Consider the following 23,009-nt stretch of genomic DNA (forward strand, 5'->3'; position numbering starts at 1 on the left):
TCTCATCTTTAGACCGTGAGTCATGCTATTTAATAGATTGCTGATATTAAAAGTATATTGAAAAAGAACCTTTGAAAGAAAAGAAATACAAAATGGGAGGTTGATTTTGTAGATTCTTCCTCAATGAGAAAAAAAAACATGAGTGCCTGCAAATTGTTCATGTTTGCCTTTTTTTTTTTTTGTTAAATTGCAGATGGCGTTCATACTTTATTATATGGCGATCGTTGGCCATGCTTTGTCTATAACATCCCTGTTGATTTCCTTGGCAATTTTCTTCTATTTCAAGTAAGTGTTTCTTACAGACATTCTCTCCTCTTTCCCTGAGGGATCTCAAGTGGTAACCAGAGAAAAGATTGGAAGGAGACATGGCAGTGAGGAACAGCTCTTCTGAGTGCCTTTTTATATAATCCTGGTAAAAAAGTCTCAGCATAGGGTCTTTTCACGAATGGGACATGCAGTGCATAGCCAAGATCATGCTGTTAGATTTATCAATAGTGGTGTAAAAGTGCAGCCCATAGGGAAATGGTGTAACTGGGGGTGCGGTAGGGCCCTTCATTTACCAGTTGCCTATTGTTCCTTGAAGGGCATGTCCAGCCCCTGGGCAGGTGCAGTGACTACACAGGGCATTGGCTTGGAGCCCCCAGCTCCTGAAGAAAAGGAATACCTTCATCCGATGCTGAAGGACTGAGCTATTAACTTGAGTAGGTGCTTACAGGTCTCAGCACTAAGAGTGAATCTGACACTAGCGAGTAGCCTGTCATCATCATTAAAAGGAAAAACACTGATGTCCTATATCAGAACTTTAAAGGAGACTAAATTGAGATTCAGTGAAAGCATTGCAGCTACTGTATGGCAACTTAACTAGAGCATTTAAATCTTATCCTTTAGTGAACCTGTCTGCACACCATTTATTATAATGTGTCTGCAGTGAAGGAGCAGAGGGAGCTCAGATTTGCCGTCAGACAGGCAGTCACAGCTTCAGTCGCAATCAGTAGTGAAGGGCTGTCTGGGAACAGCCTTCAGTTTTCAGCTCAGGGAAATGGTAATCACTAGAAGACATCAAAGGCTGTGAGGAAAATATTCAAGAATAAACAATGGACAAGATCCTGAGCTGTTGTACATCCAGAGCTATAATGACTTGCATAAGCTATATTCTCTTACCTCTTTCAGCAATTTTTTAAAGGTATTTCACTTTTGTAACATTACTATAAACTGCAAACTTCCCCTACTGATAGCACACTCAGAAATCGGGGTTGTAATGTCCATTCACAGATACTTCGATGGAAGAGAATGATACATCCGGTATAATGACCCAATCTTACTGATGTCAGCAAATGCACATCAGTTACTTGCAAGCAGATAGCCAGTTCATGACCAGAGATAGAGAAATGCTCACCATCAATAAAGTATATATGGGGACAACTGCAAGATAATCTAAAAGGCCAGGTAAAGTTTTCCAAATTTACCTGGATAAAGGTTTCCAAGGATACAAAGGAGTATTCCCCACACTGCTTACTGGGAAACAAAGTAAGAGTAATTAAGAAACAATTACAACTGTTTCTGAATAAATAACACACACAGTTGTAACCTGATGGACTTTTATTGCCAAAAAACTTACCTCATTCAAGAATAGAGAAAAACCCCAAACTCTTCAAAGAATGCAGTATTCTTTGAGCAGTCAAGGATACAAGGAAAAAGGAACACACAAAAAATCCTTTTTTTCTTCACAAGCTTCTTCAGAGATTTTAAGAAAGAATAGTTGCACACTAATGGCAACCTGCAGTAACTAAAAGTCCATCACTGTTGTCATTGTAAGAGTATACTGTTTCAAGGTTGTAATTTAGCCTGCAAGAAATTATTTCAAACTAAATTGTGCCAGAACACAAATAGGCCTGTGTGAGAGTATTAGTAAGCTTATTTCTACATGTATGTCAACAGATTTGAGCGCTTGATGAGCATCCAAAATACAATTTTTTGTTTCTTTATCATCATCCTCATAGAAACATAAAATATATGCTTTTGTGTATTCATCAAACTATTTCAGCAGCTCAAAGACATATTTGCAATCCAGAAGCATAGAATACTTCTAGGCATTAATTATCTTTCCAGCAGGCAGATAGAGAGCATGACTTTTGTATACAGGTCAGAATTTATCATTTGGTTTTATTTGGTTGATGTTTCTAGAAAAATTAAAGCCAAAAATAAGCCCTCAAATCTCCCAACTCAAATTTAACAAACACATCAATTGCATTTTTTCAGATCTTAGTGGCCAAAATAGTAACTGTGAATTATGAGCAGGTTCTAAGTTAATACCTTCCCACTCATGCCAAATCATGAATGTATATATGCCTTATTTTCAAAAAGACCAGGATTAGTTCTCCGTAGAACCTTTATTTTCCAAAGCAGTTTTTCACACTGAAATTTCCAAGTCTGAAAAGGGAAAAATTGGTCATTGTTTCTATTCCTTTATCTTGCAGGCTTAACTTAAAACAAAGGGTATTTCTGTAAACATTCATCTATTCCTTTTTGTCACCTGTAAGGCCAAGAAATCGTAATGAAGCACAGCTAGTGCATTTTCTATCATGACCATTTAGTTTTAAACAGTTACCATGACTCTTTTAGTACAGACTTTTTAAGTGTCTAAATTAACTGGCATTTGTTAAGTGTCTTGGAATTGATAGATTTAATATTCCACAGTGAAAAACTTCAATGCAACGTGACAAACTTTACATGCTAGATTGTGTGATATCATCAACTTCATTATCTGTGTTCCTGAGATGTGGGGTTTTGGCCACAAATGCACATATGAAGATTTGTAGAATCCATCAGCACACAGCAAACACAGAATTCCAGCTTACACATGCACAGTAATTGCATAAATTTGGGAATAAAAAGAACCCCTTGCTGAACCCCCACCTCTAACGCACAAGGGATGGTTGCCTTGCTCTAAAAATCTGCAGTAAAGGTGCTCCGCAAAACCCCAGATACCTTGTGCCAGTGCTTAAATCAGTTCTAGCCTCAGAGTCCCTGCATAATTTAATCTAAATCTTACATGAGGCACCTTAGCCTATTTCTGGTCTCAATTTTCATCTATGTGTACTACATATCTATGGATATGCTCAGGTTGTGTACCTCCTAGCAGTAATTTCCTTAGTAACATTATGCAAAGCTTGTCCCTGGTTACTTCATCTGCTGCTGGTCCCTGGAATGGTACACCATGGATGAGGGTGTCCATATGGGCTTGAAAAGGGTATGCTTAGTAAATTGAGCGGCTAGAAGAAGCTGACATAAATCCTAGGGCTATACAATTAGATGTCTCTGCCTCAACTGTCAAACAGGAAGGGTAGTAAAAGAACAAGCCCCCAGCATCACCACCACCGAGAGTGAGTCTAGGAAACATAGAAAAATGAAATAGTTGGACTTTGTATAGACTGAAAGAGTCTGTAAGATTACAAGCTCAAAATAGGTGGATCCCAAATACATGTTATGAATTCTGCTAATTTCCAGAGAGGCAGTTTGATGAGCAACTATGATAATGTGCAGTAATCAGATACAGAGATAGCTAGAAACTGCCCAATGAACTGATGAAATCCTTTCCCATCTAAGTAAAGATGAAGAGGACAAAACCACAGACACAGTAATGCTTTGAGAAAACTGGGAAGAACACAATTTAATCTGATTTGGAATCCTATACCCAGGCTTCAGAGTTCTTTGGGACAGTAAAGACAGGTTCTCGTTAAATTGGCTGCCCAAAATGGATGAGGAAGGTGATTCCCTGCAGCGAGCGAGGCAGGATCGGGCTGACTCACTCTTAGCTCTGAGTCATGGACAATGCACAATCCTGACCGGTCCCAGGCCGCACTGAAAGACTCATCTTTGCAGCAGCCTTCCAGACAGTAACACACCTCCTCCTCAATTTCCTCCTCCACTTCTCCTTCCCCTTCCATGACTAATCCATGACACAAAGGTTACAGGAAGAAGTAGAGAAAGGAATTAAAACAAAGCACTGCAAAATGGGAGGACAAAGATGAAACCAAACTACAATCATAAGAAAGTGAGAATAAACCTGTATGGGAGCAGGGTTCATGTTACCTTCAGTTGTTCTCTATCATCTGGCTATGACAGCAATAGATTATTTGACCTTCAACAGAACGCGAGCTGTCAATCAGACAGTCAATCAGATAGCAGGAGATTATTTCAGGACTGTATAATAACCTTTGACTGTAGAGGCAGCAACAAACGGCTTGCAGAGGTTGCTGTTTCCCACATATAAGCCTCTCCTGGCAGAGCTTTATTTTCCTTTCAGTTTTGGGTATCAAGATTCATAATGATCTGGCATCACAGATGTTGCAGTACTTTCGGAAGGGAATACTGAATCAGTAGTGATGAGCATCACTAAGCAATACTAACTCATAACAGGAGACAGACTATTCATAAAGTAGTGTCTAACAGTTACGTGCATGATCACATTAATGTGATACTTTTATAATTGCAAACTGAGACCCCATTATCTTATACGATAATATACAAAAGAGAAAAGGGACTCCTAGCTCCAAATCACTTCCAGTTGAATTATTAAAACAAAGACATTTGTATAAAGACAGATGGGAAGTACAATAAGTCTAGATTTGCCAGAATAATAGATGGTGTGTTGTGAATGCACCTGCAGTCTACTTGTTGCCAAGGCTTTTAAAGGGGGAGCTGAAGAAGGATAATGGGTGGAAAGATAATTTGTGGAAATTTGTTGGGAGTCTTCCCCAGGGGTAAGGGAGAGCATGGTAGAAAGCATGAAAATAATTTTAAAATTAAACAAGTGTGTAGGAGATGGAAAATGGCTGGTGGTGAAAGTCAGTATTCTCGGTATTCATGAATGAGAAGAAATGACAGATTCATGAAGAAAATAATGCTAAAAATTCCTTGGAAGTCAAAATATCCTAGGTGTAATATAGAGGTGGGGATAGGAACGCAAAAGTAAGGGTGACTCTGTGAGTAGATAGGAGAACCTCTCTGCCAAAGGAAATGTAGGAGTCATAGAATAAATGTGAAACATAGGGGAGCCACGAGAAAAATAGGAGACTCGGAAACTCTGAGACACAATTGGTAGAGGCATAGCGACACAAAAAACTCACAATTTTTTGACACAGGTAACTGATTAGTGATGCCTTCTTGCATACTGATTAATGAAGTGAAGTAGGGAGCATATAGAAACATGGGTGGGGGCTGAAAAGGAGCCTTCAAAAAGACCATGAAGGTATGATTAGGAAATCAGGAAGGGGGCCAGAAAGAAAGCTAAGAGAGGTCAGAGAAGGAGAAGATTACAGATGTTTGTCAAAACCAGAAGAGAGGATGAATCAAGTAAGGGTTTTGGTTTTAACCAATGTTTTCCTCTCGGTGTGAGACGAGTCAGGCAGGTGCTGATGCCATTTTGAAGGCAAACACTGAAGGTCAAATTAAAAAGTGAGGGTATGGAAATATACACTTAATGATCTAGGTGGGTCTTTAATGTGAAAGCTCAAGTCAAGGAAAAAGGTGGGGAGTACTGAGAGGAAAGGAGGAGAGCAATGCAGGAGTAAAACTAAGAGAGGACAGCAGGTAGGGAAAGGAGCTTGGACAGCAGGTGAAGGCAACATGCAGTGAAGGACAGTCCAAACTAACAAAGGAGTAAGAGTGGCAAAAGTCAAGCGGAACAGTGAGGAAGGACAGAAATGGGAGTGGAGGCATGTGCACCTGCCAGAGATTTTCACAAAGGACTGTCTCTGTACCAGTACCCGTGTAGACAGGCAGCTGGAGAGACAAGAGTCTACATTTCTGTGGCCAAGTGCAGCAAACTGAAACCGCACCTGGCTCCATATCTGGTGCTCATCAGTTGCCAATATCTGATACTAAAGGAAGAATATAAAATCAGGGCAAGTGTAAGGAGATATTCTCATTCCTAGCCCCCAGGACCTACATCTCATGGACATCCTGAACCAAAGAAGGTGTCTTGGTAAATAAGGAGGTCAACAAAAGCGATGAGCACTGCAGAATGATGATGACCATAACCAGAAAGGAAGCTAAAGGAAGAATTCCATCCAATGACTCAGAAAATAGGTGTATGGAGAACTAAGAATAAGTGGCAGGTGACGAAGGAACTAAAAAGGGAAAATAAATATATAAACAAACAAGCAAAATTAGCAGAAAAGAGTTCAGTTGGTTAGATTAGATCTCTGTTTTTAAAGAAAGTGCATTCTGCATTGACATCCACACGCAAAGCATCAGAAAGTCACAGCCTGTGCTCCATTCCAGACTGCAGAAGACTCCTAGTGCCAAGGGGGGAAGCTTACCTCAGCGAGACAGAAATACTTGCTCTTCTTAGCTATTTTTTACCTACCAGTTTTGCCTGCTCGCTCTCAGTGATCACTGAATACAGACATCACAGCATTATCTAACAACTCCATGATTGCCTTTCTGCAATCACCTCCTGCCAGCCCCGGGCTGTGCTCCGGAGCATGGAGTGCTGCAGGGATGTTGTTCCCTGCATCAGGGGTAGCCGAGAAGGTGGCATGAGGATTTGGGCATGAATTAGAAAGGGGAGACGGTTCTGGTCTGAAACTGCAGTCATGATTTGGTTTCACAAGAATTCTGCAAACTTCTCTTGTGAAATTCTGCTACCCACAATAGCAGAAATGCTACCCTCCCCCAAATCAGTCATTTGGAAAAGATTGTTGCTCCTTCTAAGCAGGAAAACAACCTCTTCTGGTTTGGGCTCTCAGCTGGAGTTAGAAACATTCAGGATACCAACCCAAATCTCCCTGTAATTTAAGGAGATTCCTGACCAAATTTCCCATCCTGTCTCACCACTAATTCCTACAGTAACAAATAATTTTCATCTGAATATTTGAGAAATTCCCTCAGTCTCCAGGGAACAGTTACTTATAAAGCAGTATTCCTGATGTTCATTACTTGTATCATGCGCATCTAATAATTCTCAGGGTTCTGCTTCACCACTTAATATCTCGATTACCATGAAATAAAGAAAGGCATCAAGGGCTGAGAATGTAGCCGGATGGCTCTTTACAGCATGGTCTAAAAAGCATGTGGTGCTAAACAGGTGTAAAAACAAAACCAAAAATTTGTCAGAGGGTATGACTGCGATGTAAGGCATGTATTTTCCGATTATGCCTTGCCAAAAGGCATTCTTGAGAGACTATTGCCAGAAAGAGCTCGTTAAAGTGACATCAGAAGAAAAATACTAATTTACGATGTGTGCTACATATTTTTCAGGAGCCTCAGCTGTCAAAGGATAACACTGCACAAGAATTTGTTTTTTTCTTACGTGCTGAACTCCATGTTTACAATTGCCCACCTCATTGCTGTTGTGCCTAACCCTGGTCTTGTAAAAAGGGATCCTGTAAGTACTGCATGACTTGTCTCCATCTTAACACCCAAGTAAAATTACTACGGCCATGCCAAAACCAGACATTCCCATTCACCAGTTAACGTTAGCCATCTGGTAAAACACATATGGAGGGTGCAGATTCTGAGAACTTCACTCAACCTTACTCAGATCTTTCACGGAGCGATAGAAAGCTTTGAATCTGGTACAAGAAGCAGCCTCAGACTTGCTCCAGCCAGCCCATCCATACAAACATGTGTCAGATCCCCACCTCTTTCGGCACTACCTGACTTTTCCCAGCAAAGCCCCTGAAGGGGCAGGTGCCCTTGGTGGCCACGTGTCCTTTCCCACAAGCACACACGGTAGGGAGGGGCAGGGATGGAGAGAGAGACAACTTTTTTTCAAAATACTGCCCCAAAATATCTGTTTGCTGCATTTTTTTGCTTAGGAGGTGGTAAATCAAACCATAGCTTGCTTCACTGCTCTCAGTGACACAAATTGTGCCAGCCCCTCACCTGATAAATAAGTATGGCAGATCTCAGTCACACAGCTCTGATCTTGCTCTCTAACAGAGCAATTGCATTGTGCTTGCTGTCGTTACAGCAGCCCCGGCTGATGTGAAATTAATGCAAGCCTGGGAATCTCTCAAGTTATGTCACAACACTGATCAGCTTGTCTTCTAATAAGATCATTCAATTACAGTTCAACCATTTATCTGCTTCTAATTTTGTGGGAGCAATTAAGCATTAGCACCTGATATTATCTGATCACGTGTGTGTCTCAAATGTGTGCTGGTTAAGTAAGCTAATTAAAGCAGGAAATATATAGACTAAAGAAAACATCACCAGTCCCAGGGACCATCTGGAGATTAAAAAATAGAAGAGCAGAAAAATAATTAAAAAATCACATATTTTGTTTCTCCTTATTGCATAGCATCATATGTACATAGCCTGTGCAAGAGATGCAACGAAAATACACTTGATATTTGAAGATAAAAAGCTGGCAGATGATATCAGGCACCTAAATTGAAGTCAGATCATTGCCCCAGGGTTAAAAGTGGTACCTCCTGACCGCAGAAGTAAATTTTCTGAAGTGCTTTAAACTAAAAGTTGAGGCCACAGCGAGTGCTCTTATGCTTTAAGATTTCATTAAAAAACTGTATCATCTGGTGCCTTTGGGCTGGACCTTTATTTGGACTGAAATCTTGACCCCAGTGAAGTCAACGACAAAGCTCTCAGAGGCTTTGGTAGAGCCATATAGCCACAGGACAGGTACCGGCACACTGAGCATCACCCGATGAAAACCCCCAACTTCCATTGCTATGGCAACAGACAGTATAGAAATTACATAAGTGGTTACCTTTGGAGGCCGTGGAGCCCCAGAGCAGTGCAGAGGTTCATGCAGGCAGGCAGCTTTCAGGGCTGCGGCCCAAATATGAAGAGGCACCTTAGTGCTGAATACAGTCACAGAAATCACCCAAGCGGTGTCCTTCCACTGATGTTACCGAGTACAGCTGTGTTAGCAAACCTGCCTGCAGCTAGTTAGCTAAGCACATGTTTTGATGAAAAAAGCCTTTGTTTTGCACTTTCTTCTTCCAAACCAGATTCACATGTCTTTGAGTCAGCAGTGAACTGCTGTCTAGAGGCGAGGTGCAAAACTTGGGGCCAGAAGACCTGGGGTCTCCATTTTCATTCTGCAGTCAAATATGGGATGAGGGTACACTCACTGCTTAATCCTGCCTCATGTTCTAGATTTCCCTTCCTTAAAAAAAAAAATAATCAGAAAAAACCAGGTGAGGTGACCTGTTAATATGTTCAGTCTCCCAACATTACTAGGAAGTGTATTCTGTTATTTTAGTAACATAATAAACTTGTAAATACATGATTGGGAAAAGAAAATGAACAGCCGGGGCAAGTTTTTAACACGTGATGAAATTACATATAGTCTCAATACGAGTATATGAAGACTTAAAGGATTTACATTAAAAATTTACTTATCCCACCAGGTAGATTCCCATAATATTTTTATTTTAATGCTGATTAACAGAGCAAATGAAGGCTTTACAGCTTGTTTTTTTCTGTCCCTACCGCACCCTCTGTTTTATTAAGTCCATCTTAAGATGACTACTTCCAACTTCCTGTAGTTTGCTGCATTTATCCACATTTCACCTATGCATCTTCTGAGCTTGACAGGCTCATGTGTGTGTGCCTCCTACCTCTGATATATACAGAAATAGTGAAGTGTGTAGAAGGATTTTCAAACAGTCACAGATACCCCTTATGTAGTGTCCATATACAGAGATGAAGTTGGTGGTAATTACTCTGCAAAATAATAAACGTGTTTCCACACCAATAGCTCCAGCTTTTTTTTCCCTGCCTAAAGTTTCACAATAGATTTTAAATATGCAATGCCATGGGAAAATACTTACAGTGAATACTTATTTATGAAGATATCAACAAATCCATATAATTTTGAGAGAAGAAAGAAGGTTCTGTTAAATAACAAAGAGAAAAGACAGGAGGAGCAAGAAAAGAAATTCATCCCTAACACCAAGACACCCACATTCTTCCTGTGATCCAGACACAAATGATGTGAGACAATCCAAAGCACCATTTACATAAGGAGAGGCCATACTGCATGCTTACTCACATATAGTTTGCTGCACAGAGTTAAACCCTTTGGTGATCATTCTGCTCCCAAAAAATGGTAAGTCAAGCTGCTTTTTTGATACATCTTGATTTGCTTTTTTATCTCATTTTTTCCTGCTTTCTGGTTATATAATTCTCTCTCTTTCTCTTTCTCTCTCTCTGATTTATCTGGATCTGAAATCATAGAAGAGAAAGATGTGAGCCCAGGTGGCCATACAAGAAACGAAGAAGCAATGAAGAAGTTTCAGGGACATTGAACAAAAATAAATAGGACACGTGTATGAACACTTATTTACATGTACTGAAAAATGTTACCTGAGCTAATTTTTTGCATGTTGTATCTGAAGTAGCAACTGCATCGATCACACTATTACTGGAACACATTTTATAGGAAGGGGTATCTTCTATCACCTTCTTAAATGAGACTGTCCCACAGAAGAATGGTGATCTGTGAACAGCACATTATGTTCTCCATTAAAAACCCTGGGAATAGAAATTAAACTCTTGCTGCCTAATCTGTTAATACAGTCTTGCACATCAGATCTGTATTTTTCATTTTTTGTATTCCGCAAAGCTAGTAATTTTAATATTCAGTACTGATGGGGGTAAAGGAAGACACAGCTAATGACTGAAGGGATAGCTCTGCTAATGAGAAACTGAATAATTGATCAGCTCCATGGGCACCAATATAAATATGTTTGTAGATGGGACTAAGTTTGGTTACAAATCAGTGATGGCTCAGTAATTAGAACCATTTTCAGAAAAGCTTTAAGAGATCTTACTGTATTTTTATCACTTTCCTGTTCTAGTGGAGATACCTGTTCTCTTCTTTCTCCAGGCTCTTCTGTAGCCTCTTCACCTTTCATGTGGTAGTTTCACCCTTGCTTCTTGTGTTATATGGTGTGAAATTTTTTATTTCAATTGCAGTTTTAGAGTCCATAGCAAGGGCCAGTCGTCCCCTGGTTAGCTCCTGGCAGCCCTGCATGGGGTCTCATGCTTGGCTATGGTATCAGAGAGTAAGGACCAGCATCCATTCAAGCATGCACCAATCTCACCGTCAAGTCCCAGCTCTCTGCCACACAGCTTATTTATGCCTTAATCTGTATGCCTCTTACAGGGGCACAGCAGCAGAGCCGGTAAGGGAGAACCCAAAGCAATCCATGTTTTATTACACATACCATGATTTCATTTTAACAGCAAGGACAGGTTGGGCATGGGCTGGGCTGAGCCTGGCAAAGTCTCCTTTCCACTAGCAGTATCTGTAACTTGCTCAGCTCTTGAACATTGGGTGTGATAGGCTGAAGCCTGGTTTTGCCTCCTTGTGTAGATGTAGATATACTTTAAAGAGCCTTAGCTGGTTTACCATTCTAGCTGATGGTGCAGCATGCACTCTCTGTCTCTGACAAGAGCACATAGTCCCTTCCCTTTCCCAAGCATATTGCTAAAGTTTCTGTTACTGCAGGCATGAGGTGGGGTGAAAAAGGGCACTTGGTTTAATTGTACTGCCTGAAACCCATCTCCTGGTAGAAGGCAAGCCTTCAGGAGAAACCACTAAGCTGCTTCCCACTCAGCATTATTAGTGAGACAAAGAGAAAGTGAGAAGAGCACAAAAGCTGGTGTACACTAGCATTACACTCTTCAAAACAAGGCCATGGTAGTAGTAATATTAAAAAATCTAGTATCCTCATGGACACTAGAACACTATAAATAATCTCACCATTGACAAATTCAAGTGAAAACCATGACTGCCCAAGTGTATTAGGTTTTCCTCCCTATCACACTAGAACAGTAGAAATAAAACATTGAGCTGTGGGGGCAGATGAGGAGTGTATAAAGGGTAGTTACTGTGATTTATGGGGTTACGATACTGGTGACTTCCTCTGTTCTTAAAGGAATAGGGAGGGAATGAGAGCCAAGAAAACAAAGGAGATTCACAGCATTTCAGGAACAGTATCAATCTTAGGACTTTTTACCATATAAATGTTACCTTGTCATCTCTTGTTGCTTTCAGTTCCTTCTGATGTAGCCTGGCAGAGCCTGGGGGGGTTTAAAACATGTTTTTCTCAAATGAGAGGCTCATAGTTGATAACAGTGAAGTTAAATGGCAAAACTGCTGTTCCACACTTGTGTTTGCCTCAATAGTCCCAGCAGTCGTCACGGTGCAGCCCCCTTGGAAGCAGCAAAGGTGGAACTCCACGAAGACGAAGGGTGCTTTGATCCTCTGAGTTGTTTCATGTATTATGCTCAGGGTAGAGCTTCAGGAGGCTGTGTTCTTGTTAAATAATTTGATTCTTTATTGATGTAACTATTTCCAGAGCTTTCCTGTCACTCTCAAAGCATCTCCAAAGTCTTTCATCTTAGTACATCTGTTCCTCCATCCTGCTTCCACTACATTACTTACAGGGGCCTCTGCAGCCCATTTAGCCCTGAAGAGATGACTCAAAGCTATTCTAGAATATTGTCTAGATGCAAAAGTAATCAAAGACCAAACTTTTAATAGAGAATTACTAGCCAATGCCTAGCGGTCATGTCTCCCAAATCTTCTAGTGTATCATCTTCTATGCTAGAAGAGGGTCTCTGTTCTTGTGAAAGCTGTCATCATCTTGCCTAGGAGCTCTTCATCTAACAAAGGGTCCAACTGGCTGTTTAAAGCATTGCCCTTCTGCTGCTTCAGGTATAGGAATGAGGCTTGGTGAGACTGGGCCCATAGTGTATTTGTGAATTTACAAATTGTGCAAATTTTGTACATTTGCAGATTATATTTGTGCATTGACTTCACTAGGACAAACTGGGTCAGCAAGGTTGACCTGGGGAGAATAAAATGTGTTACTTGCTTTTGTGTAAGTCAAAGAGGACCAAAGTCGGTCTCCAGTTACACTCATGCCAAAGTCTTTGGAAGTCAAAGGTTTTCTACCATTTTTGTGTCTCACCACACCATGTTCAGTGATGAAATTCTGGCATTTTTTGTTCAGCTTCAAAGTAAAACAGGGAGCAAAAGTGCTGGTTGTGGGAAAGTGAACCAAACCCTTTAACTCATCGCCTACAAGCAAAGGACTGAGGCTGTGCTTTGGACTTTGCAGGTGCCCCAGAATAATTTTTGACATCTACAAATACATATGCAAATCCCATTAGTTTTCCTTTCCCTGAGTAGGTACATGAAGACAAGCTCGCATCTCCCATCCCTCCCATTTCCCCTGTGACAGCTGACTGTCTTGTCATTAGCTTTCAGTAGTAAAGCAGAGAAGAGTGAGTGTTCGAGTGGCACAAGATCTTTCCTGACATACGAAATGCTATACCAGGACAGGAGAGTCACAAACTATCTTTTGAAACAGGAACCAGTGAAGTTACTAACATCCTTCTAAAATCCACTTAGCTTTTTCTTTTTTAAAAACACCAAAAAGGATGCCACTGCTAATTGGGAAACCAACAGAAAGAGAGGGACAACAGGAAGGCTTGGCTCTAATGCTCAGGTTTAGAGAGAACCTGTCCCAGCGAAGAGGCATTTCTGAATTGGACTACAAAGTACCATATCACATATCTGAGGTTCATAGCTGTGATGGCTGAGCCTGAGAGGTGCAAGCAAGCACAGTCCCTGATGTGCATGTGTCTACAGGGGGGGTCACCTCAGGAGGTGACAGGGAAAAGAAATTCCTGCTCTATCTGCCTATGCCTTCATCCACAAAAGAGAAATGACACATGGAGAGGACAGTGCTCCTGCTGCCATTGCATTTCTCTAGTATCAGCAGAATTGCACTTCTTGGTACAATTTTTTGCTTCCTAGCAGCATTTGCTGTCTAGACTTCCCCTCACCAGTCCTGTCCAGCCCTGCTAAGCTGCAGGGACAAGGAAAATGGAGCAGAACTGTGCAGGATGCACAGGAACAGGATCCCCTGCTCTCCAGCTCTGGCACCCAGGAACAGCCAGCATGGGATCACTAACAGCGTCCTATGCCTGTGAGCAAAAGGCAGTGTGACCTTCCTTGGAGGCAGGGAATGACTGTGACTTCAGTTCAGGAGCATGTGTTTGCCTTCAAGAGTATGAGTTTGATGCTGGTGAATCATTTGCAAATGAAGTTTCTGCCAGCAGTAAGCTCAGGGGCACTGCCAGGACTGTGCTGCACCAGTTTTACCCTCATTGAAATCACTGGATTGCACTGGCATAACACTGAAGTAATTCAGATGTAAATCAGAATCTCTTCTTCCATCCTAGGAAAGATCAAATCTTCCCACTCCCACGAGGTTCAATGAGATTAATGCAGACTAAAGGACGTTGTGAATTCAGAACCAGCCATATTCAAACAATTCTCACAAATTTGCAGGCTGGAATAATATCTGCATTCATTTTAAGACAGATCTGTCAGGGTCTAAATGGCATGAAACAGAGAAGTAATTCCCATCATTTTTCCCAAGGTCTTTATATTCTTGTTTATATTCTCAAAACTCTCAGAGTAATGGAGGAAACAAAGCACCATGTAATCCTGGTGGTGTCAGATTCACTGATCTGATGTGGCGTGCCATGCCCAGAATATGAAGTATGGATGATTAAAGGATAGTCACAGCATTCATAAATGACACTTCTGTGAAGAGTATTTGTGGTTTATGCAGAACAACTGAATCTGGGCTGCAAAGAAGTCAGTCAGTCACCATCTCTGAAAAAGATCTGAGCTTTCTCAACAACATTATTATGGTTGCTTTCTCCATGGGAAGGCACCATCAAATTAACAGCTGCCATCAGGAGGGGGAAAAAAGAGGTTTAAGAGTCTAAGAATAAATATTTATTTTGGGACAGATTTCCTCATCTTACTTTCCTCAGGAATTATTCTGTCTACATTTCAGTTGCTTGCTCTTCTTTTAAAGCAGTATCTATTAGTAGGCTCAGGTTTCTCAAAACTGTTGCAACATCAGGACAGGAGGGGTGATAGCTTTCATGTAGCCTAGTCCCAAGGTATTTTGTGTCAAAATAACCCAGGCTCTATCAGATCCTGTGGATGGTATTTTGGCAGTGTGGTCCCTACATGCAGCCTCTTATTTAGGAATCAGAGTACCATTTCCTCCAGACATTTAATTCCAGAAAGGACTTTGTACTGCAAAATGCATTGTCCTGAAGCTGAAGGCATCAGGTTTTCAGGCTGCATCTTTTCTGCTCGGGTAAGGAAGACCTGCACTCTCAGCCACTGCAAGGATGGAAGCTGAATATCCAGCACGCAGGCCAAACTGCAGATTTAAATGTCTCTGTCAAAAGTCCGATCTAACCTGTCAATCTGCCTGATCATTGTCCACCGACACCAACTCTGGACCCTGAAGCTCTGCCACTGTGGCAGTGAGAAGTGAGCACTCCCAGGACAGCTGTTTTCAAAATCAGCAAAACATCAGCATCCCCAGTCTTACTGTCATCGACTGCAATTCTGCTGTTTGGCCATAGTGTACATTTGCACCCACTGGGGTTTTTATATGAGGTTGTCATAGCAAAGCACACGCTGGCTGTGTGTGCAAAATGAGTGAATCCACTCCAGATTTGCTAAAATTCATGACATGCCTCCAGAACTGCTGCTCAAGAAAGGTGTACTTATTTTACCCTTAGAACGGACCTGTAGCCATCCCTGCAAGGCTGTTAGTCTTTCACAGTATGGAGTTGTGCTTGATGGAGTTCTGACACTAATTCAATTCTCGCACGTTTTACTGAGGCTTTTTATCATTTTTCCCTTTGGTTTTCCTCAAGAAATGGGGGAGGTTTGTAATTACAGAGTGAAGATGGCCTAAAAATATAGGGTGGGACATGGGTGACCATAAATTTCTATCAATTGCACTGTCTCCTGTGCATCTGAGAGACTGGAAGGTAAAAACACAGACATGGAAAAAGGTCAAGTAGTGCCTTCTTCTTAAATGTCAGATCAACAATTGCAAATGCTAACAGTTGCCTTTTTGGTGGATTCTGTGCTACGCTAGTCCCCATATGGACATGGCACCCTCTAATGAACTCCTGCTCCCGTGCTTCCTACACAAGGCCTCCCAAATAAATACAGCATTTGAACAGCTTAGGTTTTGATATTTCTCTGGGAATATAAAGCAATTATGTTTAGAAACCTGGCTATTGTAGAAGAAACTACTGATTCAAGGTAATTCAAATCAAACTTGAAGTTCTTCCCCAAGTTTTCCTTACCACGTGCCCTTAAAAGGGTCTACCTAAAACCTAAGAAATTTGAGTCTGAAGTGGCCAGAAAGTACATTTTTCAAAATCCCTCAAAAGATGGACATTTCCAAAAGGAATTCCTCTCTGAAGGACAGTACCGTAATGTTTCCACAATATGATATTCTCCCTGATACTGTGCTGCCACTGCTATTTTCCTCACTGGGATTTGTCTGATTAAATGGCAGTGCTGCCAGTGCAGACAGCTGTGTCTGAGTCCGAGAGACCATCCACCTCGCCCTAATGCTGGTGGCTGAAACAGGTCAGGTGAATTAAATGCAGTGTGCGCATTCCTTTCCAGGGACTACTTCAGTCCACACATCTGTACCGTGAAGTCAGACATCCAGGTTAGGCAAGATGAATGCCATCCATGCTATTTCATTGCCCTTCAGTGACTGCTTTGCAGACCAGTATTATTGTCCATTTTCAGTCATGAGCTCCTCTTGAAGGTATTTAAGACCAAACAGAAGTAGCCTGAAACAAAAGACAAATAAATGAAAGGGCACCAAAGTGTCTTTACAGATGACAGCCAAGCACATGGGGTAAGAGTATGGGAGAAGAAACAGTAATGGCTTTCAGCAGGAGGAAAAAGGCAAGAGGCTTGGGCTAGTTATGTCCATGACCTTTAACTTTAGTTGGCAGTATGAGCTATCAACCAATAATAAGTCAGTTATTTGGATGATTAAGCTCCTTTCCTCACCATTTCTCATCTGAATAGCTTATGGCTACACATACCCAACTGACTGTTTTTTTTAATTTCCTGGTGTCCCCTTGGCTCAAGGTCCTTTAAAGGGTTGGGGGCTACCCCTGGCAGCAGGTCACCCCAGAAAAGACAGTGGAGCAGAGTCTGAGTGCACCTAGAGAGCTAAAACACCCATAGACATTTAAGGTCAGGTATGTCTTACATTTGAACACCTGTTTTGCAGATACATACAGCTGAGCTAGTAGTCCCACGCTCTTTTTATAGCTAGAGAAATGCACATTCGGGGCACTATCCATCTGACTTATTTTAGATATATCCTTTAGGATGTGATAATTTTTGCTGTGATCTCCATCACCTCTATTGATTCATTATCTTTTGACTACAGGAGAGACAGCTTAGGTGTCTATATTTAGTCTCACAAATCCCGGTCATACCATTAGGAAATCCCTGGGGTATTTAACTGAATCATGGAGTGGTTATATCCATGTCATCAAAGCTATATGTGTACCTAGTCCCTAGGAAATGCTTTTGAGGGTCTACTTCTTATACCTCAAATGTAAGCATAAGTACAGTCGGCTGTTAGATATACTCCATGTAGGCTTAAACTAGCCTGGCTCAAGGCATGACAACGTGCCCAGAGCTCAGGTATGGCTGCAGAATCAGCCAAGGCACTGCATGAATATATGTTTGAGTAACCTCTGCCTCGTCCCATCCTCCTGTGCCCAAGTGACTCTTGCTCAGGTATGATGGTGGAGGAGAGGTGCCTGGAATAACTGAAGCTCTTACCCCTTTTCATTGGGGATTACCTCCCACCACTGGGAGAAGATGGCAGCAGATCTTGTGACCACTCTGATTCTCTTCCCAGTCCAAATTAAGAGCAGGTCGAGTAGTTCCTGTTAGTATTTTTTTAGGCTGCCCCGACTGCCCCTGTTTTTTTCTTCCTCGGGGCCCCTCTCTGACAGCCTCTGTGCCCTCCTCTGTCAGTCAGGCTCATACTTACGATGCCTTCCTGAAAAGCTGCCTCCCTCCAGCAACTCCAGCTCAGACACCAAGCTAATAAAACCCATTGGGCATGACAAGGCTGTGTTTTGCTCTGCCTCGCACCTTGCCTGACGCTTTACCACGCTGCACCCCGTGGGCGAGGAGCCAGTGCTGGATGTGCCACGGGAAGCCCGCGGGAGCTCAGCCTGGCATGGCACCCTGCGGAGTTCAAAGCCGCGGCCCAGGGAGAGCAATAGCTACAGCAGCTGGGACTCAGGGATGTGCAGATGTAGCCATATTAACTCCTGTCCAGGGTGCCTAATTCTGGGCTGGCTGCTCAGCTATAGCATAGGCATGGACACAGATGCTGTTAAAAATATCCCCCGTTGCTTAATTTCATATTTTGCTTTCTTGTAACACAAAACCTAGGATCCCTCTGAGCAACTGTGTACATTTTGTTCTGTAAATGGTTTAAAAGTATATTAAAACATTAATCTTAGCCTAAGCTCCTGTGTGCCAGGTTTCTGACTGGAACACAATTTAATGGATGACGCATAGTAGATATATTGTATAATGCTACAAAGTTCTGATAGCCAGTGATTTATAGCAATAACACTTAGCACTCGCTTGCTTTGGAAAGCCCTTTTATTGCTTATTCGTGTAACATATCGATACTTTGAATTTAAGAATATTTTCATAGAATAGTGTTCTAATAACCAGAAAAAAACCCAAACAAACAAACATGTAAGGCAGATCGGTAATCAAACTTCAAGCTACTCCTTCAAAATGCTAAGTTAAGAATGTCTGAGAATATATTGTATTGTCTTCAAACTGAATTTGAATAAATCATGTCTGGCCTCCAGGGCAAGCAGTACAAACTCTCCTCGAGGAGGGTCCTTCACAGTCATGCACTGGAGAGGTCCACAGACATGAAGAGAAACCAAACTAATAAAGTAAAAAATGTTTCTTTCCCTTTAAACAAATAAGTGCACAGCTGTAGTGATGGCCCATATAGCTGGCTTGGTTTAATATCGATAACCTTGGTTGGCCTATTCTTAACAATTAATTTGAAATGTCAGTTGGGGGCATTTCAATGGATAGTGAGCATTTGAAAAGAGAGGTTTCATTATGCATACCAAGGGGCTATGCCACCCTTGCTTTCCATAGGGCAGGCTCTCTGGAGCTGGCAAGGACTGGTGTGAAACATGGACCTCCTAACTTGCCAGCCTGTATCCCTTCACCCAGGAAAGCATTGCCAGAACGAGGACACACAGGAATCTGTACAACTTTCCTAGGCCAAAACTGAGTCAGTCCTTTTACTCTGACTGAATTACTAGGAAGACCTGCTCAAAAACAATTAGCAGTTTATGTCACATTACATTTTGTTATTATTGTTGAAGATGGTATTCTGGGGTTTATGTAGTCTGAGTGTTTTGGTTTGATTTTCATTAATGCTGCAGCTTTCTGTCTGTAAGCTATTAACCAATAACCAAGGAGAGCCTTAACAGAGAAATAACAAGTACACATGATGAGAGGCTGCTGGATTAGCCAAGGAGATTGACATGCCCATTACATTACTGTGCAATTGCAGGGTCCTGCGTAGGCATATGGACCTTTGGGATTCCTTTGACAGGACTGGAACATTAACAGTATTTATAATATACCAATATATCCTGCAAAACATCACAGACACCAGTTGTAGCTCCTTCTTGTAAAAGGATAATAAATTATTTTATTTCTTCTCTGTGAAATGGTTCCAGAATCCTTTTGAAGTTCTTTCATTACATATTGCAGCTGAAGCGTTCACAAGAGTTACATGACTCTTATCAGGATTTGGAAGAGAGGAGAATATGACTGATTGTGTTCCTATTGACCCCTTTTGCCCCTGAGCAGTTAGCCAGAATTTAAGACCATTGCAGGTTGTTTTCACGAGGAAGGAAAATTAATAATAAAGGAGATTTTTTCTTGGGTGCTCTCCTGCAGAGCTGTAAAGAACTTTCCTCAGTTTTTGTGTTCATCAGTGCAGCAAGAACAAGTAGCAGGAGGCAGCCTCCTTGCTCGCAGATCGAGTTTCTTGCCAGGCTGCATTCTGCCAAAAAAGGGTTCACTCTTGGCCATCCTCCCACAGCCACAAAGGAGCTGCTTTCTTAGGTGCTTACCTGGCTTTCCTGGTAATTGTATCACACTTTTACTTGCTACATAGCCACAAACCTGTGCAGTGCAACGCCGTCTGTCTCCAGGCTGTCGAAAAGAGCAGCGTTTGTTTATTGCTTTGTTTAGGAGACAGACATACCAGCCTGAGCAACAGTTGCTGGGCTGCACGAGAACGGACCAGCTATTTCCTCTCAGCCTGCCCTGCTCGTGAATTAAAACCCACTAGCTTCAGTCACCTGCACACCCATAGATTGAAAGCTCATGACATTTTACTCTCCTTCATAGAGTGAAGGTGCTGTGACAAACCTTTGAGTCCTGGATTTGAGTGTGCTGCATACTGTACAAGACACAACAAGGATAGAGCCTCTGCCTCAAAGAACTTGCAACAAAACATATTTGACTTCAGCAGAAGACAAAACCCCTAGGCATGTTTTTTATCTCAAAGTTAACAACCGGTTATCCAGCATGGAAGCGGTGGAAGATTTGCTTCTGTATCATCTTGCAGTTTTATTTTACCTGTTTCTGTGAGAATAAACACCTCATAAAACTTCCTAGTTCTGCAATTTTCCCAACTAAGGCTAACGTGCATAGAGATGTTGGTTACATTTGTCATGCTTTATTTGTATCATGCATGAATCCAGTTCTCATCAGTAACAGGTACTTTTTTACCTCTTCTGACCTAAGAAATACACTCTCTTTTTATTGTAGCAAAATAGTTCCACTGCATCAGGTAGCCACAGATGAAGCGTGCTGCATTTGTTAGCTCACCCAAAGCAAAGCCTGATTTTTGCTGTAGTTTGATTAATATGAATTTAATGTAATTCATCTCAATGCACTGTTGTGCTTATACTCTTTATGCTAACATTTTCAGATTCATTCTCAGATTAATGTGATATGGATCTGTCGTGGTTTCAGCCCAGCCGGTAACAAAGGACCACGCAGCCGCTCGCTCACTCCTCCGCCCCCCTCCGGTGGGATGGGGAGGAGACGGAGGAGAGAAAAGAAAAAGAGGGTTGAGATAAAGGCAGTTTACTGGGACAAACACAAAGAAAAATTACAACAACAACAGCGGTACTAATGAAAAAGTATACAAAAAAGAGTGATGCACAGTGCAACTGCTCACCACCCGGGACCCGACGCTCCGTCACTTCCCCCACCGAAAAAACAGAGAGCACCCCCTGGCCCGCTCCCCATTTATATACTGAGCATGATGTCCCATGGTATGGAATAGCTCCTTGGCTAGTTCAGGTCAGCTGCCCCGGCTATGCCCCCACCTCCCAGGTTCCTGTAAAAATTAACTCTATCCCAGCTGAACCTAGGACAGGATCTAAGTACTAATCATACCCATCCTTCATGCTTTGCCAATGGTATTTTTACTTCTTTAAATTACCGGATAGGAAGTGATTAAATTCTTCAACGGAGTCCTCAGCTGTCTGCATGGCCATTACCCTATGTCATGGTTTAACCCCAGCCAGCAACTAAGCACCACGCAGCCGCTCACTCACTCCCCCCCATCCAGTGGGATGGGGGAGAAAATTGGGAAAAAAGAAGTAAAACTCGTGGGTTGAGATAAGAACGGTTTAATAGAACAGAAAAGAAGAAACTAATAATGATAATAATAACACTAATAAAATGACAACAGTAGTAATAAAAGGATTGGAATGTACAAATGATGCGCAGGGCAATTGCTCACCACCCGCCGACCAACACCCCGCCAGTCCCCGAGCGGCGATTCCCCGCCCCCACTGCCCAGTTCCTATACTAGATGGGACGTCCCATGGTATGGAATACACCGTTGGCCACTTTGGGTCAGCTGCCCTGGCTGTGTCCTGTGCCAACTTCTTGTGCCATGGCTGGGCATGAGAAACTGAAAAATCCTTGACTATAGTCTAAACAATACTGAGCAACAACTGAAAACATCAGTGTTATCAACATTCTTTGCATATGAACTCAAAACATAGCACTGTACCAGCTACTAGGAAGACAGTTAACTCTATCCCAGCTGAAACCAGGACACCCTAAAAGAGAGGTATATGATTTCATTTTTAAAGCCACAAATGATAGTTCACATGGAGGGTACAGGAAAGAAAGAAATGTTGAAGAAATGAAGTAAATGAAGTTTAGGTATGTAGTTCTCAGGCGGTGTGTTTTCTATGTGTGCATTGGTTTGAGCTACAGATAAAAGTTCCAGCAGAGACTGACTTAGTTCAAATGGAAAGTATGTTTAGTCAGTCTCTGCTACGAGGTTTAGTGAACAGTGCTAACAGCTGGCAAAGAGAAGCAAGGATGTTCTGTAGTCATCTCCCTTTCAGTTCAGTGATATGAAATGGTGGAAGCATTAAGTTAAAATGCCAGGTTTGACAACATACTGTGGATTTTGTTGCAGAACTGTCCGGCCGTGCTCTGCTCCCCTCCAGCTGCCGGGCTGCCGCATGAGACCGTTCCCAGAGCCCCAGTGCCTGGATGGAAAGCTGGGGCAACTTTGGCACTGGCGGGAGCAGAACCACCTTGTATCCAACCTGCAGGCACCCCAAGTCGCTCCCACTGGAGCTGCCGGGGAAACGATACCTGGAGCTCTCGGGTCAACCCCCTGACCTGCATCTCCTCTGAGGAGATCCCCACAGGGCAGCATGTGGCTGGCCCAGCCCAAACCTGGGACACAGTGGATTTTATCAAACCTGTCTGGAAAACTGCTGTAATGGCTCAGAAGTTTGCTGACTTTTCAGAGGCCAGGATAGCTGGCTGATGTCAGGGATGGTGCCACCTGAATGGGTATGCAGCCTTTGGGAAGTGCCTATCAGTCAAGGCAGCCCTTGCAGGGATGGATAATGGATAAGGGGAGAAGGGAGAAAGGCCAGCCACCAGCTGGGAGGCTGCATTGTACATGGGCAAGGGAACAAGCCAAGAAACATAATTGACCCAGACCTGTGAAAAACAGTCCAAGGATGATTTAAGAACCTTA

The 23,009-nt window shown here is 42.2% G+C and overlaps 1 protein-coding gene across 1 annotated transcript in view; it reads left to right on the plus strand.

The window, feature by feature from the left end:
- CALCR (calcitonin receptor) overlaps positions 1-23,009 on the plus strand; it is a 65,175-nt gene that overhangs the window by 17,669 nt on the left and 24,497 nt on the right. Inside the window, exons 4-5 of the mRNA XM_049798921.1 lie at positions 194-285; positions 7,264-7,390. Of these exons, the coding sequence (XP_049654878.1) occupies positions 194-285; positions 7,264-7,390 (219 nt within the window). The remainder of the gene's footprint in view (positions 1-193; positions 286-7,263; positions 7,391-23,009) is intronic.

The sequence above is a fragment of the Accipiter gentilis genome, chromosome 4 (assembly GCF_929443795.1).
Source record: "Accipiter gentilis chromosome 4, bAccGen1.1, whole genome shotgun sequence".
NCBI classification, from domain to species: Eukaryota; Metazoa; Chordata; class Aves; order Accipitriformes; family Accipitridae; genus Astur; species Astur gentilis.